At 46.4% G+C, this 21783-nt stretch overlaps 1 protein-coding gene across 1 annotated transcript; it reads left to right on the top strand.

Annotated features, from left to right (window-relative positions):
- The first annotated feature begins 11278 nt into the window (after nt 1-11278).
- LOC127310568 (uncharacterized) lies at nt 11279-11980 on the top strand. The gene has a single exon (XM_051341232.1). It carries the CDS (start codon nt 11279-11281, stop codon nt 11978-11980), a length of 702 nt encoding a protein of 233 aa, XP_051197192.1.
- The last annotated feature ends 9803 nt before the right edge of the window (nt 11981-21783 follow it).

Here is a 21783-nt window from a genome sequence, read left to right as displayed (position 1 = left end):
GTTTATTATTCCACCTTTGGATAGAACTAGAACCAGCAACAGGTCTCTCCCATACTCGTTTAACCATATCCGAAAAGCCATCACGTTGTAACCATCCTAATTCAAATTTGAATTGATGTTTACAATGTGTTCTCTGCTTGCCGGTTGTTAATAGTATGGGAGCATGATCCGACAAACCTTCAATACGAGGAAGAGCTCATACATTGACCATAGGATATTTTGATTCCCAATTATGGTCCATAAGTACACGATCTAATTTCTCGTATGTAGGTTCAGGAAGATTATTCGCCCAAGTGAACTGTCTCCCAACCATTTCGATCTCTTTCAAATCCAAACTGTCAATGACAGCATTGAATAGAAAAGGCCAATAGTTGTCGAAACGGCCCCTGCTTTTCTCATGAGAAAACCTTAGCAAATTGAAATCCCCCCTATGATTATAGGGTATGGGTTATCTTTTGCAATGTTAACCAATTCACGAAGAAAAGCAGCCTTGTGCTCGGCCTGGGCAGCACCATAGACAGTGACAAGGCTCCACATGAAATTGTCGGACTTGTTACGGATATGGAGTTTAACATGGAAATCTCCTTCCGAGCAAGCCAACACTTCCATAGTAGAAGTCCTAACACCAAGTAAAATGCCCCCAGAACGACCCCGAGGAGGCCAAGAAAACCAGGAGAAATCTACCCCACCAGAGATGCGGTTTAGAAGACTCGTGGTAAAATCTCGTTTCCCGGTCTCGGATATACCCACAAAATCTAAACAATGTCTGCTATACAATCATCGATATGTAAATGTTTAGCCAAGTCCTTGAGACCTCTGCTATTCGAGAACATATCATTCATTGTACAACCATTGTTGGTTTTGTGGATCTAACCTTAGAAGAAAACTTAGATTTTTTTGAAGCAGAATTAGCTTTGGATTTTCGAGCTGATGCTTTTAGATCATATACCGAGCTTAGCATTTGTGTGCAGTATATACATATTGAGAAGGAACAATGATGATACTAAAATATAGAACCATAGAGCTGGGTGATGAAATAGACATTATGATTTTAGCTGGTTCAGAATCTTGTCTTGAACTGTTAACAAAAGCATGAGACAAGAAGTTTTCAGATATAAAAATTGCCTTGTTGGTTACACACTTTTGATTCATGACTAGGTCCCCCTTCTATGTTTGATATGGCTTCATTGTGCATCATTTTTGTCTTCTGCTATTACATACTAATAGTTGTGGCATCTCAATCTGACCTCATCTATGTAAATGTAAGATTGTAACTCACCTTTGATAACAGAGGCAAAGAACTGGACAAGGTTAAGTCTGATGGTGTCTTCCTTTCAGTAATTTATCTTGGCTCCTATGTGTCTTGAAACTGAGTGTATGTTTGGTAGTACATATTTCCGCGGAAGTTACAATGTAGTACAACCATCACGTTGACTATTGGCTTTCAAAATTTGCACTGTGGGGGAATATACTAATGAACAGGTTAAAGTATACTTTCATGTTAAATACTCTCTTGGTTTCATAATATAGAGCGTATCATATATGAGCTTGAAATTATTTAGGATGTGGTGGACTTAGATTGAACTTATTTGTGAGGAAAATAGGTTAGAATTTTAAGAACGCAAGTTATAAAAGAATCAGTCTAAGTGTGATATCTTTGTAGTTTATTAATAAAAGAGGCGAAAACAGAGATCAGATAACAGTGAAACCATGTCCGCTACTCTCGGATTCAGTTAAGTGGGTAGTGCCACACTACTCTAGGATTCAGTTACATTGTAATAGAGAGCCAACACCGGACAAATATGTTCCAGTTTGTGGATATCATGTAGGAGTGAGTACCTTGTGTGGCACCCCTCAACGGCATTGCAAATATGTCAAGCACAATTGTCCAGTTGAGTATACTATCCCCTCACGACTTAGAAACATTTTCAGCATGTAAGACAGTTTCGTAGTCTATATCTATACCTAATAATAAAGGGGATAACGTTTCCGTGGTTTGGTCCGTCGCTTTGCGCTTTCGTCCAACACGAAGTACGTCTTCCTCCATTTGTCGGTCCTATGCTTTGTTTCGTTCGCCGTCGTACGATTCATAATGAGTAGCTCCAAGTCCCACCATCGCACGAATTATGCTCCAATTCCTGGTTGATCCGGTTTTCTTTCGTCGCCAGCTAGGAACCTGGCTCCGCTCCGGACTCAGATAGCCCAGCCATATGCACTTGAGGATGTGTGCATGGTCAAGATGTAGCTGCCGGGAGATGAATTACTTGTTTTCTTTAGGAAAAACTAGGAAAATTGCCCGTGCGTTGATAATACATGCTAGAAGTTCATTTTAAACACACTAAGTTCAATTAGCAAAACTAAGTAGTTATCATAAGTTATATACTATAAATTACTTTTTTAGAAAAAATATCTGTTCCACTTGAAGAACGGCGCAATATACTATCCAAGAAGGTGAAAATAGGACTTACTCAAGCAGCAAAATAAATATATACATTATACAACTTGTTTCCGTTATCTATTGCCCTTCATATTATAGCAAATTAATTCACAACATTGCATAAACGTTTTTCTTCTCAATGTTTAAGACGTTGAGATGTAAAAATAATCTGTATTAAGATATTCAGGGACACAATTTTGCTTGCCTACTGAGTGCATGCATGGGTGACCTGACACAAAATCAAACGATGTGGGTAAGTTCTTTGGATGGGAAGCCATGCAATCAACGGCCGGGCAATTTGCTTCAAACAGTTAAGTTATATCATCTCCAGTGTACCTACCCCTCCGCTGCATGAACCATCCTGGAATATATTTATGCCAGAATTAAAATAAACGCTCCACTGAAAAACTAAAGTAAGCATAAAAAAAGTAAGATTGCTATATTGTATGAAAAGAGCCCCAGATGCAGGATTGGGTCACGTACCAAATTTTTTTAGATTAGTTTTCAGCGTCCAGGATCAGATGTCGAGGATGGCACGTAAGGATGAGAAAAAACCGCGGTAGGAGACAAACGATCGACGATGCACCAACAGGGATTGGCAGCCGACAATCAAGGTCTCATCCTCGCCGGGACGGTGGTTGCTGCTGATGGATAATTGCTGCAATTTTACCGCTGACCTGACCGAGCACATCTTGTAGAGTAGCTGCGAAAAATCAAATCGATGTTCACGCTGCGCTCCTGATCTGCCCCGACGATCTGCGCCGGGCTGCTGCACGACCGCCAGGGCCACGGTGTGGCAGGAGACGCTGACCACGACAAACTCGGATCTACGCGGCAGGGCCGATGACGACATAAAATTGATGCAATTCAGGAGAGCACACATATAAACCACCTCCTCACGAACCTCAAACTTTCCAGATCAAACCATGAAAGAAGCACACTGATCGTGTTTTGCTGAACCTTTGGTTTGTCCATGGCCCATGGCTGTCGAACATATCAAGGTGTCTTTTTTTTCTCGTGGCTGGGACATTGATCGAGTGAGTCGAGTAGGGATTCTTGATTGGGAACCATGATGATTCGGGAATTGGGGGAGGAAGCTGGGGCCACCTGATATAGAGGACGGCGACAGCTCTCTTTTTCTGTTTTCCACTAACGGCAGCCGTGTCTCTGAATCCCCCACGGACGCAGTGCCAGGTCTACGCCGACGTCGTCTCGCGTTGCACCTCAAGGAACAGGTGCACCAGGAAGGGTGCCTCCCCCACATGCCGCATGATCTGCACGATTGACTACTGCATCCTCTGCCTCCACCTCCTAATCGTCGCGGCCGTCAATTCTATCAGATTTTAAATCCATCCAAGTATTGACGCCGGTTGCGGCCAGCGGCAGGGCAAACCTGATTACGGGAGCGGATCATGCAGTACTCGCGGATCATTAGCAGCTGCGTCTACTTTGTCGGCGACGACTGTCTGCCGGTAGCACCGATTACAGAGATCAAAGTCTCCGCTTGCTCCCATAAGTCGCACGCGTTGGGTTGGGAGCAAAGCCCAGCTGCCGATGAAACAAAACCTAAACGGCGGAAACGTTATGCGCTCGTGCATATGGCTGGGCTATCTGAGTCCGGAGCGGAGCCAGGTTCCTAGCTGGCGACGAAAGAAAACCGGATCAACCAGGAATTGGAGCATAATTCGTGCGATGGTGGGACTTGGAGCTACTCATTATGAATCGTACGACGGCGAACGAAACAAAGCATATGACCGACAAATGGAGGAAGACGTACTTCGTGTTGGACGAAAGCGCAAAGCGACGGACCAAACCACGGAAACGTTAGCTCCTTTATTATTAGGTATAGATTTAGAGGACCACGACTACAAACACCTGCCTCTAATTTTCCGACGTAGCACCCTCTACAAGGATATTACACACATGTCGTTGTATCAACTGGTGAAGGCAATATCAAGGATTTTCATCCTTGAGGGTAAAACCCATGTTGCCTAGCGCAAGAACATAAACGTTAGATATAAGATAGGCTGCGATAATACGCGATGTGTAACTTGGGTTGGTTCTTCTGCCGGGTGTGTGTTGGACGAATTGGCTTCTGAAGCTGGTGAGTAATGAAATACGTCACCTGATAAAAAAAAAAAACAAGGCTAGCTCAAAGCACGATGACAACGCCTTTCGAAATGAGAGATGGCATGTAGTATGTTGTCGTGGGATAGGACCAATGAACCCCAGATCACAAGTCATCATCTGTGACATGACAAGGTGATCAAGTCACTATTTTGATGTCATATCTTTCGTGAGCCGCCAGTCATGTCTTCAATAGATGAAATGATTTAGTACCAACATAACATTAAATATCATAAGTAAGGCCCAAAAATTGCGGCATCATCTAGCTATTCTAATCCAAAGACCATTTTCTTAGAACCTCTTGAGATGTTCGTCATGTCAAGATAGAATTTTATACTACCTCCGAATTCAAGGAATAAGGCGCCCTTGTTTTACGTGCTTTTTGTTTGACCAAGAATTATTTTAAATATATAAAAATTGTTTGTATGAATTAGCATCATTAGAAAGTGCTTTTTAATACGAATCCAACGATACTAATTACATATAATATAATGAAGATTGTGTTGCTCAAGTTTTATGGTCAAAGTTTGTCTTGAAATACGTGTGCGCCTTATTCCTTGGGACGGAGGTAGTAAATCACATCGTAGACGTCAAAAATATGTGAAATTATATGATGATCCAGTTGTGTGCCTTTCTCCTTATATACAATATTTTTTCGATAAATGATGCTTTATTACTTTTAGAAGCAATTACATCCAGCCTCTGGATAATCAGGATGCACACAACCGTTTATGAGTCTTAAGTCCAAAAGATGTCAAAAGAACAAAACTAGGCGGAATACATATCGCAACGATGAATCATATAACGCCTAAGGTGTGGGTGGGGCTTCAATCCGTAGACTATGCTGCCACCCATGTAGGGTAAAAGTATCCCTCGCCGTAGTCTCCAACTGTGTACAGACCTCCGTAAATAGGTCTCGGTTCTCCATGCGCTGAAGAGGTAACCACGAACGGAGAATACCTGTACATCTGTAGATGACCTGCAACAAAGAGCAATTTTTATCGTTAAAAATCTTATCATTTCTACTCAGCCAAAGCGCCCAGATAACTGCTAGCATCCCCATCCTAAGAAGCAACTTGAAACTTGGATCTATACCATGAAGCTAATTGCCAAAGACATTGGCCACACTAGTCGGAGGATACAAGGTAGACGCTACTTGGATGACCGACCAAATAGATCTCGCAAATTTGCCCTGGAAGAACAAGTGTTTAATGGTTTCATCATGATGACAAAAAACACATCGAGTACTTCCGTGCCAATTTCGCTTAACAAGATTGTCTCTGGTGAGGATAACCCCTCAACTAAGATACCATCCAAATATTTTTATTTTTAATGGTATCTTCATCTTCCAAATTTTCTTATTATTATCAACTGGTATATCAGAATGTAGTATGGCGCTGTATAAAGATTTGACCGAGAAAGAGCCATCTACATGTAAATTCCACCTAAATTCGTCTAGTTCAGGTGATAGGTTAATATCACCCAGCCTTTGAATTAAATCATTCCATGCTAATAGCCGTTGTCCTAGCAAAATTCGTCTGAACGTCACATTCGTATGGGAGGTAGCCATTACCGTGGCAATGGTATCACTTTTGCGACGAACAATACTATACAACGCAGGATACTGTTTACTTAGGGGTGCATTGTCTAACCAAGCATCTTCCCAGAAACTTACATGTGCTTCATTCTTGATTGAGAAAGTACCATGACGAAAAAAAATATTTTTTGTCGCCATTAGACCAGCCCAGAAGTGTGAATCCCCAGGTTTCCAAACCACTTGGGATAACGTCTTGGAGCCGATATATTTTCTTCGAAGAATAGTTTGCCCAATCCCATCCTCGGTAAGAAGCTCAAAAAGCTATTTACCCAGCAGAGCTGAATTCTTGACTTCCATGTCATGAACTCCAAGCCCGCCTTGATCTTTGGAACTACAAACTATACTCCATTTAACCAGTCGATATTTCTTTTTCTTGCTGTCCCCTTGCCAAAAGAATCTGGATCGATAGTAATCGAGTTTAAGCAGAATTCCTTTTGAAAATAAGAAGAATGATAACATATACAGTACCATATTTGTCAGTACCGAATTAATGAGTACCAATCTTCCCCCCAAGGACAGCAATTTACCTTTCCAACTACTAAGGCGCTTATGTAATCTTTCTTCCACTATTTTCCACTCAGCAATTGTAAGTCTCCGATAATGAATCGGAATACCCAAATAGCGAATAGGAAATTGGCCTTGCCCACAACCAAACAACTATCATCTTGGGCATCACCGGAACAGAACAATTCACTTTTATGGAAATTGATTTTCAATCCCGACAACTGCTCAAACGCCGCCAAAATTAATTTCATCTTGTGAGCTTTTTCGAGATCGTGATCCATAAACAGAATTGTATCGTCGACATATTGAAGGATAGATAAACCAACATCAACCAGATGTGGAATCACACCTTCAATCTAACCATCAGACTTGGCCCGCTCTATGAGTATAGCCAGCATATCCGCCACAATGTTGAATAACATTGGTGATAACGGATTCCCTTGGCGTAACCTTTTTCGTGTTTGGAAATAATGGCCGGTGTCATCATGAACCCGGATTGCCACACTACCTTCATACATAAAATCATTTATTAAAGTGCGCCATTCAGGAGAAAAACCTTTCATCCTGAGTGTCTACTGTAGCTCGTGATTTTCACATCCCCTTTTAGAACAAAATCTCTACAGCTTCCATGAACTTTCCACTGTGGATTCAGGTTTCAACAACCCTCCTAGTGTGATAAGATGCATTTATTTTCCCCGTGCCATATTCCCAAGGGAGACAGATATTTGTTAAAAAAAGTAGCTCGTGCTTTTTGACTGTTTTCATGGAGATTAACTGAGCGTATTTCTTGCATGATTCATTACATTGCATAAGGGCATCTCCAGCGGCGCGATGTGTCCTCCGTGATCGGAAATGCGTCTGGCACCACCTCCAGCGGGGCGACGCAAAGTGACCGGGTCCTCCGCGGAGACGCAAACCTGGCCCAAATATGCGTCAGTTGCGTCTCGGCGGACGCTGCGCGGACGCGCAAAGTGTCCACTTGGTCCTCGCGCGGGCCCGCCTGGCAGCGACACAACTGCTTCGTCTTCCGCGGTATTACTTCTGGGCGGCGTGCTGCAGCCTTTGCAGGGGCCGCGTTAATGGCGTGCCTCGGCTTCCGCGAGCGTGCGCAGCTAGTAGGCGTTGCACTGGCAGGCCATTGAAGGCGAGATGGCGTCGGAGCATCTTAAAGGGACGCTGCCGACGCCCATTTCCCCGACCAAAACCATTAACAAAATCCCACAGTAGCCACCACACCGACGCCATGGGGAAGAAATGCTGGCCGTTCCGGAAGACGAAGAACGACCAGGAGGCTAGCGGCTCTCGTTCCGGCAAGAAGGCACGGGTCGGCCGGTACGTCCGTGTTGACCTCGCACGGCAGCTATGGGAGGAAAACCGGCCGGTACCATGGCCGGACGCGAACTTGCCGGGAGGGGGCTGGTACCTGAACTCGCGGCGCGTGCCGGTCCCCCCCTTGTCGCGCGAGGGCCGAGAGCGGCGGGACGAGGTGTGCCGCCGCCGCGCGGTCTTGCCGCCGGATCTGCGGGAGGATCCGGCGTACGCGCTAAACTCCTACAACTGGATTTCCTTCGGGACGTGGGAGTTCGACGCGCGGCGCCGCGCTGCCTACCTCGCCGACGTAGACTACTTCGAGCGCGAGATCGCCGCCGAAGAAGAAGAGAACGACCACGAGGACGCGGACGAGGACGGCGACGAGGACGCGGACGAGGACGGCGACGTGACCATGCCGCAGTACGACCACGACGACGGCGGACCGGCGTGGGATCCGGAGACCCAGCCGCCGGACATTTCAGAGGAAGAAGGCCATTGCCATGGCACTGGCCAACAGCGAGCAGGACGAGCTCAACGAGCTAGCTTTGTGGGACGGGCTCGCAATCCAGCTCCGCGAGTCAGCGCTCGCGCAGGGGAGGCCGGCGACTCCTCCGGCCACGCCAACGCGTTCCAACGTCCGCGCTCCGCCTGCTGCTCCAGCGTGGGATCCCTGGCCACAGCCTCCTGCCCGTGCGGCGGTAGCTCCTCCACCGCCGGCGTACGAGCTTCCATGGCCGACGCCGCAGCTGATTGACCTCGTCAGCGACGACGACCAGTAGACAACACGTATTTTAGCACGCTTTTATGTCCTTTTTATCATGTAAAATTATGGCGTATGAATGAAAAAAAAATTTATGCGTCGTGCCGCTGGAGCCACCCCCGACGCAAACGGACACCCGGACGGTTTCGACCATTTGGCCCGACGCAAACGGACACGACGCGTCCGTTTCGACGTCCAAAATGCGTCGCGCTGCTGGAGATGCCCTAACTTGTAATTGTGATTGAATTCCATGTGTTTTTACGAACGGGTTCTGACTTTTTCTTTGTATTATAACTGAGCAGCAGAATGTACAGGGTTGGTAGATTGGAACATGTCCCAACGTGTCAATTGTCCATACCAATGCACCGGGGAGTGTCATGGAACAGGTTGGTGTACACGGTGACAGAAAAGGTGACAACTCCTGTTGGCTCCGGAGAAAAGGCGAGATTTTGGGCAGAAAAGACAGCTGCGGATGCCGGAGCACTGGTTGGTTCAGTGGTGCAGACCTGCAGCCTTTTTCAGACTGCAGAGTTTCCAGGATAGGGTAGGGTGGCCTCGAGGGGAGCAGGCCGCGATCGAGTACGTACTTTTGGCTGGGTTGGTGAAAGTGGCAGGGACGTCCTGCCTCCTGCTGTGCCGTGTCTTGTCCCCATCCCTGTCTCTGCCTGTCTACGTACGCGTGCCTTTCACGGGGTGGGATTGGCTGACTACTCCGTCATCAACATGTACATGTCGCAACACCGGTATTGCTCACTTGGCCGTCTCCTCTGACATGTACCACACCCTGACTTCTGTAACAAACTATTGTTTTCAAAATGTATAATATGATACATATTTTTGTTTAGTATAATACACCCGCATTACGCCAACTTAGAATTGGAGTACACTTCAGTATTACATCAACCCCCTGCAAAATGCGCTCTCCGGCCTTTCCCTCTCGTATTTTTGCCAAAGGCACACACGTGCATGCAAAAGAAGCCAACCAACAAATTAATTCGCTTTTGTTGGTTCATCAACCCATGTCATACACCACGTGTTGAATCGATTCATTGCTTCCCTTGAACTGTTTTTGGTGTAGATAGTGGCTGGTGTAATGTGCAACTATTTTAATTTTTTTTATCTCCCAAGCCTTATACTCCCTCCGATTCAAAATGTAACATGTTGAAGCATTTTCTTTGGTTCACCCACTTTAGTTTGTATCTAGTCTATTTTTAGTATGTAGGTTCACTCACTTTAAGTTGTATCTAGTTTACTTTATCATCACCTAAAACATCTTACATTTTCAAACGGAGGGAGTAGTTTCTAAAGGAAGGAGTACGATACAAGGAGATAGGAACTTTTGTAATTTTTTTTTATTTCTCCTCCACTACCTAAAATAATTACCTCAAAAATTTCTCACCACACACCTCTACTATCGCGAGTTCAACTTCTTCGGATGGCTTCCATACACGTGGTAGCGGAGGAAGCCGTAAGTGGTCAGGTGGACGGGACCCACATACCGCTAGTTGTGGCCGTGTGGTTGGAGGCTGCGACGACAATTTTGAAGAGCTTGTCACGACATGTAGCACCTCACTATGTTAGACATGACATGCATGCTGCACAGAGCATGTGAGCTCGCCGGTGACTTTGCAGCAACACGGAAGTGGCTCATTGGGATCAAGAAAGTGGGGGATCCTGTGTGCATCAGAGGCCGGGTGTAATTGCTTGTTTAAGTAAAAAAGTGGGGGATGGTGTCTCGGTGCTACAGAAGAAGGCCAGAGGCTACGTGCCACGACATCGGAGTAGGCTTCCACGATTTGTGCGATTGAGGTGTGTGCGGGGTCCGAGAGGAACAACTGTAGGACAAAGGTTGTGGGATTTCGTTGGCGCGGAGCAAGGCGCGGCGACGAGGGTCTTTCCCCTCGTTGCCTTTCCCACATTTAGTTTTTGTTGCATAGCAACTTATAAATGTTCCTTTACTGAAAGCGTGTCGTTTTTAGAGAACCTCTTGGTATTTGTATTGGTGGTTTGGATCAAGCTGCTGTTGGTGATTGATAATTGTGACACATTTTTTGGTTGTTTTTTCTTTTTTCCATTTTGGTTGCTTACATCGTTATGTCTCGACCAGTTCTTGACATTTCAAACAAATGGAGTCATGGTTTTGTATATTTCGAAACATCATGAGAGAAATTGAATTCAATATACTCCAAATTTACAAATATTAAACCATTTAGCAAATATACTGGAAGCGCGTTTAGAGATAGCATATGGGTTTAGCAAACCTGCTAGAGATTGTTCTTAACTTGGCAAGTGAGTTCATGCTTGGTCCGAATCAGGCCACGGTAGTGAAAAACACGCCGGCGGTGACGTGGCTACCGAGAGGGTTTTCCAGGAGGTTTCTTGTGCCCGTCCGGCCTGCCTAGCTACTCTACCTGCCGAAGCTGCCTCATTCCTGCTCCTTCCCGTGGCGGCCGCCCGGTCCAGTGATCCAGTCCAGGCGCCCAGGGCGACTGCGCTGGTGGTGATGCCGGAAAGCGTCCAAGATCAAGGCTTGAGCGCCGGCATGAGTGAGCTCTCCAAGGAGCACGGGGAAGCTGTTGGCAGACGGAGGGTGAAAATGGCCAGGCGGGACGCCGTACCCCAGTTACGCGGCGTGCGCCGGAAACCAAGCGGCAGGTACGGGGCGAAGATCTGGGTTCCGTCGCGGCGAGGTCCGGTCTCTCTCGGTACCTTCCCCACCGCCGAGGAAGCCGCCAGGGCGTACGACGCGGCGGCCGTCGAGCTGCACACCTGCACGCCGGCGAAGAAGAAGAAGGCGGCGGCTCGCCCGGACGCCTGGACCGACTTCCGCGGCGTGTACCGGACGCCCAGCGGCAGGTACGCTGCGCAGATAAGGCACTCCAAGGAAAAATCTTGGCTCGGCACCTTCGACGCCGCCGAGGACGCCGCCAGAGCGTACGACGCCGCGGCCGTCAAGCTGCACGGCGAGAGGGCAGTCACCAACTTCAGGCAACCGAGCCAGGACGAGGACACCACAGCGGAGACGATGGCGGTTGAGAAGGAGGTGGAGTCAATGGACGTCGCCACCGACTTCCTGGAGATGCCGGCGCTCGACTTCCTGGAGATGCCGGCGCTCGACGTCCTCTTACACAGCTTCCCTTCAGGTGCGCACCGCGACGATCTCTTGGCCGATTTGCCGCCGGCGGAGCGTCAGCTCGTGGACGATTTCCTCAAGGACACGGACCTCTCCGATGTGGCGCCTTAACAGGTGTGCGAAAAACTATGTTTTTTTTGAGTTTATCTGGAGTAAAAATGGGAAAATAGTGATGAACTAGGGACAAGTTTTTTTGTGATGACAGTTGCACAACTGATCGGAATCCTCACACGTTTTTTGGTTACATGGAAACATGAATATACATTCAGCTGTAATGCTATCTTTTGGGGATGCTATGTTTGCACATTGTGAGTGATTGCACATCCATATATGCAAGATAAATTATGTTCAGACTGAACTTCGCTTGATGTTTCGAGTTACCATAGTTTGATAGTGGACATTTCTCTGAACAGATTGTGCTATGTTATTATCAACTCCAGAAAGGAGCTGACCATGTTAGTGCTATTATTTTTTTTGAACATATGTTAGTGCTATTAGAGCTGTATATATTGCCATTCAGACTAGTACTACAAATTTTAAGTTTTATTATTGCCCCGAGCAGGAAATTTTGCTGCAATATACATAGGTGAGACTCAAATATAGTAGACTTCGGTGATCTAATGAACATTCTGATTTTAGCTGGTGTAGAATGTTACCTTGGAAGAAATAGTAAACACTCCTTGCATGATAAGGTTGGCCTGTTATGATTGATGTAGTTAGCTTTATTATGGATCTGATGTGCGCAGCAGCCTATCTTCTGATATCAATGTTATTGACACTTGCTATTGGGAAGAACAAAGCAAGCTAGGCAAACAACCAATGGCTGACAGGCTGACGTATCTTAATCTAAGATCATGTATCTTAGTCACATCGGTAACTAACTACTCCCTCCGTCCCATGAAGGTTGTCTGAGATTTGTCAAAATTTGGATGTATCTAGACACTAAATAGCATTTAGATACATCTAAATTTTGACAAATCTCAGACAACTTTCATGGGACGGAGGGAGTACTTTCATCCGCTTGTTTGGGTTACTTGATCTTAAGCTAAAAGTGCTTTGCCTCGAACTTTTTTTTTTAGAGAAAAGGTACTAACTACTTTCATGTATGTATATGCCTTGAACTACAGAGTGGGTTATTTAATCTTGGGAAGATCTCCTGTAATCTATAGGCGTTGCCATTGTCTTTGTTCGGTTTAGCAGAATATTTGTCCTAATTATTGCGCGTACAAATAAGTGTGAAACCTGATTACCTAGGTTAAGTTTGATAGTATGTTATTTCCAGTACTGCGTGTATCAGCTATTCAGCTCTGATTCTGTGAAACTGAGTGTCTGTTTGGTTAGTAGGGCAGGCCCTTGGTAAGTCTAGTCATGTAAGCATTGTTTAAAAACTTCGGGTTTTCACGAAAACAAAATTTATGAATATAAATCTAGTTGAACCTTGAAGCTTGGTAGCAAGTTTTTGTATGAAAAAATAGGTATGTTAGGGCATCTCTAGCGGCCCTCCCCATTTCGGACACGAAATGTATCTGTTTTGATCCGTTTGAGTCGGTCCACGGAGGTTGTGTCCTCTCGCTTTGATCTGTTTGGGTCGGATAGGGGGGGGGGGGGGGGGGGGGGTGGATTCTGAGGGCAGACCCATTTGGACTGTGTTGGCTATATTTGCCTTTTTCCATTTCGCCAAAATGACCAACATATGAATGAATCTAGCAACAAAAACTAAATTAATAGCTCATAAATTACCATTAATTGGAGAATCATATAGTTCACATGCAATAGTACTGAATCATAATGCAAGAGGATAAAAGTTTCATACGGAATAAACAAACATAGATATGGGATCACCCCCTGCATTTGCGCATTTGCGGATGATCATTTGCCTCTTCTCAAACCAAGCCTAGTCGATGCAGTTGGCGACCGTGGTAAAAAAGGCAGTCGTACGACCACGGATGAGGTTGAGCTTGTCAAAGAGGCACCACCAACGAAGGTGCCAGGAACCTGCCCCTGGCGGTGGTGACCGCCTCTTGCTTGATCAAGAGGACGGTCTGGACGGTGGCTTGGGAGGCGAAGACTTCGGTGTTGGCCTTCACCTGAAAGATTGGACGAGCTTGAGCTTTTCCTTGGGTTCGGCGGCTAGTGCGTCTTCGGCTGCCCTTGCCTTGGTTTCAATTGTTCACTCCTCCAATGTCAACTCTTTTTTTTTCTGGAAAAGTATTAAATGGAGAAATTATTGAATTTTTGAACAGCCACAAAACCAACGAAAATTTTAATATTTCAAAGAATCATGCTTGGTACACCTCTTTCCCAAACTTAAACACAACACAACAACATCTGAGTTCCTCTTTAGGTACACTCCTCCCTCAAAAATGAGACAAACATGCCCAGCTGCCACGGATACCCACTGCTACTCACACCACGTCTGACACTGACAGATCAGAGGCCATGCAGAGGTACAAAGCCCACTACTACTCACACCACGTCTGCGGCCGCCGGAGGAAGCTGCCGAGCAAAGCCCCGGCGGCTGACGGTGGCGGCCGGGCGTTTCTCGCGGCTCACTCATGTCCTAGGCAGCGGATCGGGGCGGGACCTGGTGAGGCGTTGCCCTGCGCGCGGTTCTCCGGGTGCATGGTGTCGCGGCCCGGAGAGCGGCGGTGGGTGCCTCCGGCGGCATGCCCGGCGTGCCGGCAGCAATGGTATGGGCTGGGGCGGGAGGGATGGGGTCAAACCCTAGGTCCTCTCCTCCTTGTCTTCTCCATGGTGTCGGCGGCCGGCGGTGGAGGGTTGGCTATGGGGCTGCGGCGTTGCCCCGACGGGTGCGGCATCTCTGGACTTCGTGTCTCCGGCTGGCAACCTTGGCTAGCCTTGGATGGTCGCCGGCATGGGGGCCGACCTGAATAAAGGCGGCGGTCCTAGGGTATCTCTTGGGCGAAGATGAAGACCTGCCGAAGGCCTGCCCTTCATGATCCGGCCAGAGTGTTGATTTCCGGAAGGCGCCGCCAGCGAATGTAACAGCGCTTTTATTGCCTGGAGTTTGCTGGATCGGTGGTATTCGGTCGTGCGCGCCCATGCTTTCATTCCGACTGTTTGGTTTTGGAGGGTGTTGCGCGAAGCTCTTTTCTGTGTTGACACCAAGCGACAACTGATGCATGGTGAAGTCAGAAGAAGAGAATATCATTGAGGCCGGATTTGGAGGACAAGCTAATGGAGGTTCATGTCTTTGCACTGTTGAGGAGCTTGCTTGGTGTTCCGGGCTTTGCAACAGTGGTATGAAAGTGGGGGTGGCAACACTTGTGAAGTTTGGAGTATTACCTTTCAGGGTGAAAACGCAAGGTCTGGTCTTAGCTGGTTGTGCCTGGCAATGTCCTTGTTGAAGACATTGTTTTGAGAGCGGAGGCCATCTTCAGGGTGAAAACCTAAGATCTTTGATCGGGCGACGAAAGCGCAGGTGCATTGTTCCCTTCTTGGAGGCGTTGCTTTTGAAGAGTCTTAATTTCAGGTGTTGTCTTGGTGGTGGATGTATTACTGTTGCAAGAGTTGGGATACTTTAGCGGGACTTTTATTTCTTAGTTTTTTTTTCTTTTTTAGTTGTGTGCATCCATAATGTATCAGGACATTGCGTTGTTGCAGGGGCTGAGCGTAATTGGTATCTTCTGATATTAATATATTCCTTTTACTCACTCCGTCCATAAATAAATGTTAAAGATTTGTCTAAATTCGGATGTATCTATACACTAAATTGTGGCTAGATACATTTAAATTTAGACAAACTTTAACAGCTATTTACGGACAAGTATAAAAAAAACAGAGATACACGGTGCAACCGTGCAAGACGACCGACCCAGGAAATCGAAAACAGAGAAACGCCCATAATCGACTAGCTAGCTAGTACAACCGGGCTACATGCATCCGGCCATCCTGGCCAGCCTGTGCAGCTTTCTGGTTCCAATCCTCCAACACTAATCATGGTGGAAAAAGTACACAGTGGTCGGCCAGAAAAGATGGCATTTCTTCTTTCCAGCATGAGAACAACACAAGACAAAGACTGCAGGCCTATACGCTCTCTACTATGCAAAATCTGAAGCAGAGAGTATAAGATACAATGGAGGTAGAACATCCTTTTTCTCTGCCCGCCGTTTGCACGAGATAAGAAAAGCATGGCCAGACTCCTGACTGACCGTGCCACGCTACCACGAACGAGCAATGGAACAAGCGCATCGAATGCTGCACTTGCTCATTTGCACCGTTTGACCAATTTATGTAAAGTCGACCATGTTAGTATTATTTCATGTGTATGGGAAAAGCGGGTGCAAGACCTAAAAAAAATAGCATATCTTAATGGTGTCAAATGACACCAACGAATTTCTACCATTCTCCTTTGAAAATGAAGCAATACTCTTATAAATACAAAATGACACCAGTAGATTTAGAGAATTGACACCAATGGCTTATTTTCCTCTTCGCGGCTCCACCGGCAACTCTCATCTTATGCTTGGCCCACCTCAAACCGTCTCGTTTGGGCAGGTCACACACATGTCCAGACGGATGGGAGCGGGTGGCTACAACGACACCCCAACCCGGTGGCCATATTCTTTTTTGCAAAAAGATTTTCTACTTTTAGCTGTTTTATTTTTATTTAATTAGTACTACTTCCATCCCAAGGAATAAGGCGCACACGTATTCTAAGACGAACTTTGACCATACAATTTGAGCAACAAAATCTTGGTTATATTATATGTAATTAGTATCGTTGGATTCGTATTGAAAAGCACTTTCTAATGATGTTAGTTTCATACAAACAATCATTATATATTTAAAGTAATACTTAGTCAAACAAAAAGCACGTAAAACGAGGACGCCTTATTCCTTGAAACGGAGAGGTTGGGCCCATGTATTGTAGGCTGACGCATACAATACTGACAGATAAAAAACACACAAACATGTAGCCATAAATCAAAGCATCGTCCACTACTTCCCAAAACCAACTCCAGCCCTCACAAAACCCTCCCCATCTCGCCTTTTCCACCTCGCGATGGCCTCCCGCACCCCATATTGCCGCTACAACCATCCCTCGCCGATATTGACCGTTTGTCTCCGGTAGAAATCCTTCCACCACCCCATAAATTTTTCTGCAACTCATCACCAACTATAAGATGATCCGTGCCGGCCAAAAAGTTGCTGCTACTCGTATCATTTGAAAATCTTCCATCTCCAAAGGTCGCCATCCGGTCAAGGCTATATTTGACTCCGTTGGACCATTTAAAACTACAAATTTACTCTTGTGTATAGTACATACCAAAATTACTCTTTGTTGTGTACCGCGGGATAGGCAAGAGAGAAGCAGAGAACTCTCTAGAGAGAAAGAGACAGCTGCAGATGCCGGAGCACTGCTGCTGTTGCTGTGCAGTCTTTTCAGTTTTCAGAGCTTGCTGATACGGTGGCCGGGTTGCCGGGTTGGTGAAAGTGGCAGGGACGTCCTGCCGGTGCCTGTTCCTGCTGTCCCCATGCATGTCTTTGCCGTGTGGACCGCGCTCACGTATGCATGGTGATTGTGCTTGAGTAATCTTTGCTTTAAATCTTGAACTCACAGCTCCCTGTCATAATATTACCTTTAAACGTTTCTAAATAAGGTTCACGCCTCCAAAGAAGAGTGATGTTGTAATGGGAATTTCGTGGACATAAATACAGCTCAACCCGATTAAACTTAATTGGCAATTAAGTTACATAGTTTACCGATCTTTAAGAGCATTTCCACCGGAAGCACCAAATCCGGCAGCGATTTAGGTTCCTAGTGAGAGAAAACGCTCACACCGGCGGTCTCGATACAAAATCCACACCATCATGAGCCTAATAAAAGTGTCGGCGTGCCCAATCGAATCCTGCACGAAGGGAGGCTATCGAAGACCCCAGCAACACAAGTAGAAAAACTCCACATAGGAAGATTTCCGACGGCCCACGTTTCTGCCGGTGTATGCTATGTGTGCGACCGGCACAAGCTATGGGGGTTAACCGGTGTGGAGAGTCTAACTTTTTTGATCGACGTTTGCTGCCGATGGTTTAATACGTAGCCGGCATGTGTGCTGCCGGCTAGTATTTAGAGGTCACCGGTGGAGATGCTCTATGTTACCGAAATTTTGGAAGGAGGATGTTTCCTTGATACTGTTCAATCGAAACTTGTCATTTTTAGCTAAGGTACATGATTTTTTAATTTGACTATGAAAACTGGCACGTAGATACATACATGCGTCTTCTATCCATAGATTTTTTTTAGAACTTTTGGAGTGCTAAAAATACAAATTTTGGGGCAATACAATAACTCTGGTTCATGAGTACCTAGGAGCCATTATGTATTTTCGATGATGTTGGCCCTAACATGAGGATGAAAATTTGACACAACCAATCGAAAAGAGAGCGGGTACACAAAATCTGGAAAATGAAAATTTGTCACACTAAATTAATTTAAATTTTAGTATTATGGTTTCTTAGTAAAATGCACCCGCATTACATCAGCTTGGCATGCATTAACGTACAATGTAGTTTGTCAACTTGCAAAGCCTGCATTTGATCTTCTTATAGCGTCTCCAACAGGTTTGGTCGTTTCGGTTTCGAAATTGAGTTTAGGGTTTGGAGAGATGAGAACTTAAAAAAAGTGTTCTCCGCTTACAGATTATCTAAAATTGGTTACCAAAACAAAATCAAGATTTTGTCGAACATTTCCAATGCGCTGGTCTCACTCACCAAGCCCAAATCCGGACGGCTTCGTTACGTGTGCGGTTGTGGTCGGGTGGTTGGGCCCATGTATTGGTGTTCTTGGTCATGCTGTTGAAGATTGCGGTGGCCGTACTCTTGGCGGCGCGTAGCTCCTTGCGGTGGCGGCCATGACTGGCGACTTCACAGAGGAGTAGGAGCTCGATGGTGGCACGTAAGAGGCTCGCGGGGATTCGAAATGCACCTGATCATGGCGGTGCAGATGAAGGTTGGAAGTCACGCAGCGAAGAGTAGGCTTCTAGGTGGGGTTGACGGACTAGTGCGGAGGAGTCTAAGTGGTGACGTGTTTTGGGAGAGAGATGGCGGATTTCGGCGGCGTGAGGCAACACGCGATGACATGGCGTCACGTATCTTTCCGCGCCCGATCCTTAGCCTCTCCCGCGGTGAGTTCTGGTTGAATATTTAAAAAAAAACCTGAAATTGGAGAATGAGATCGCCGGCCTATGCATCGAAGAGATGCATATATGGAGTTGTGATTTGAATATCTAGTTACACCGACTGAGTAACTTGGGCACTAGTCTAAAATTTTAAGAATGACATACCATTTAGCAAATATCTTAGAGCATGAGTTTAGAGATCCCGAATGTGTTAGTAAATCTGCTAGTTTAGAGTTGTTCTTAACTTGGCAACTGAGTTCAGGTTCACCATGGTCGAGAAAAACAACACCCTGCGGTGACTTGGCTACGTAGAGGGTTTTTCAGGGGGTTGGTTTCTTTTGCGAAGATGCCATTGTGTCCGTCCGGCCTAGCTGCTCCTTCCTGAATCCCCCAAAAGCTCCCTCATTTCTGCTCCTCCTCGTGGTGGCCGCCCAGTCCAGTCCAGGCGTCCAGCGCAACGGCGCGAGTGTTGTGACGGTGATGATGGCGGAGAGCGTCCAAGAGCAAGGCTTGAGCGCCGCCGTGAGCGAGCTCTCGTGGAAGGAGCACGCGGAAGCTGTTCGTAGCGGGAGGGTGAAGCACGCCGTAACCCGGTTCCGCCGCGGCGTGCGCCCGAAAGCAAACGGCCGGTACGGGGCGCAGATCTGGGTGCCGTCGCGGCGCGGTCATGTCTGGCTCGGCACCTTCGACACCGCCGAGGACGCTGCCAAGGCGTACGGCGCGGCGGCCGTCGAGCTGCAAGCCGCGGAGCCGGCTGTGAAGAAGACGGCGCGTCGCCCGGACGCCTGGACCGAGTTCCGCGGCGTGTACCGGTCGCGCAGCGGCAGGTACGCCGCGCAGATAGGCCACTCCAAGGAAAAATCTTGGCTCGGCACCTTCGACGCCGCCGAGGACGCCGCCAGAGCGTACGACGCCGCGGCCGTCAAGCTGCACGGCGCGAGGGCCATCACCAACTTCAGGCAACAACCCAGCCAGGACAAGGACACCACCGCGGAGGCGATATCGGTAAAGGAGGAGGAGGAGACGATGGGCTTCCTCAACGACTTCCTGGAGATGCCGGCGCTCGACTTCCTCTTACACAGCCTCCCTTCAGGTGCGCAGCGCGACGATCCCTTCGCCGATTTGCCGTCGGCGGAGCGTCAGATCGTGGACGGGTTCCTCAAGGAGACGGACGTCTCCGACATGGTGCCTTAGCAGGTGTGGAAAAACTCTCTGCTCCTTTTAGTTTGTCTGGTGGACAAAGAAGAACAGTGATGAACATGGGCCAATTTTTGTGGGTGATGATCGTTTCAAAGGTGGTCAAAATCATCGTATGCTTTTTTTATTACAAGAAAATATGAATATATATTCAGCTGCAATGCTTGTTACTACTACTCCTACTTGGGATGTTATGTTTCTCCCTGGAGATGACGGCCTCTTACACAGCTTCCCTCAGTTGCGCAGCGCGACGATCCCTTCGCCGTGCCGCCGGCGGAGCGTCAGATCGTGGACGATTTCCTCAAGGTCACGGACCTCTCCGATGTGGGGCCTTAACAGGTGTGCGAAAAACTATGCTTTTTTGAGTTTATCTGGAGTAAAAATGGGAAAATATTTATGAACTAGGGACAATTTTTTTGTGATGACAGTTGCACAGGTGATCGAAATCGTCATAGTACGTATTTTGGTTACAGGGAAAAATGAATATATATATTTAGCTGTAATGCTATCTTTTGGGGATGCTGTGTTTCCACATTATGAGTGATTGCACATACATATATGCAAGAAAAAAATTAGTTTCAGACTAAACTTTGCTTGATATTTCGAGTTACCATAATTTGACAGTGGACATTTCTCTGAACAGATTGTGCTCTGTTATTATCAACTCCAGAAAGGAGCTGACCATGTTAGTGCTATTAGAGCTGTATATTGCCATTTAGACTAGTACTACAAATTTGAAGTTTTATTACTGCCCCGAGCAGGAAATTTTGCTGCAATATACATAGTTGAGACTCAAAAGATAGTAGACTTCGGTGATCCTAATGAACATTCTGATTTTCATGATAAGTTTACCTAGGAAAAAATAGCAAACACTATTTGCATGGTAAGGTTGGCCTGTTATGTTTGATGTAGCTTTATTATGGATCTGATATCAATGTTATTGACACTTGCTCTTGGGAAGAATAAGAAGCTAGCTAGGCCAACATGCCAAAGGTTCACAGGCCGATGCATCTGAATCTGAACACATGTATTTTTTTTTTGAAACTCTGAACACATGTATTTTAGTCACATTGATAACTGACCTCTTGCATACGCTTGCTTGGGTTAGCGGTGAAGGAGCAGTGTTTCGTCTTTGGTTTGGCTTCTGCAGCAGGGGCTACTCGATCTTCAGCTAAATGTGCTTTGCCTTGAACTTCGAGTGGGTTAATTGATCTTCAGAAGATTTCCTGGAGCTAAGTAACCCTGAGTATTGCGTAGACAATTAAGTGCGAAGTCTGACTACATGAGTTAAGTTCGATAGTATGTTCTTTCCAGTACTGCGTGTCTGTTTGCCCAGTAGTGCAGGCCCTTGGCAAGTTTAGTTTGAAATGGGGGCAAAAGTTTCGCGGACCTCTCCGATATGGCGCCTTAACATGTGTGCGAAAAACTATGCTTTTTTTAGTTTATGTGTAGTAAAAATGGGAAAATAGTGATGAACTAGGGACAATTTTTTTGTGATGACATTGCACAGGTGGTCGAAATCGTCGTAGTATGTTTTTTGGTTACAGGGAAACATGACTATTTCCATCTGCAATGTTG

Source organism: Lolium perenne, chromosome 6 (genome assembly GCF_019359855.2).
Source record: "Lolium perenne isolate Kyuss_39 chromosome 6, Kyuss_2.0, whole genome shotgun sequence".
NCBI classification, from domain to species: Eukaryota; Viridiplantae; Streptophyta; class Magnoliopsida; order Poales; family Poaceae; genus Lolium; species Lolium perenne.
The sequence above is the reverse complement of the archived record's forward strand: the minus strand, read 5'-3'. Positions and strand labels throughout refer to the sequence as shown.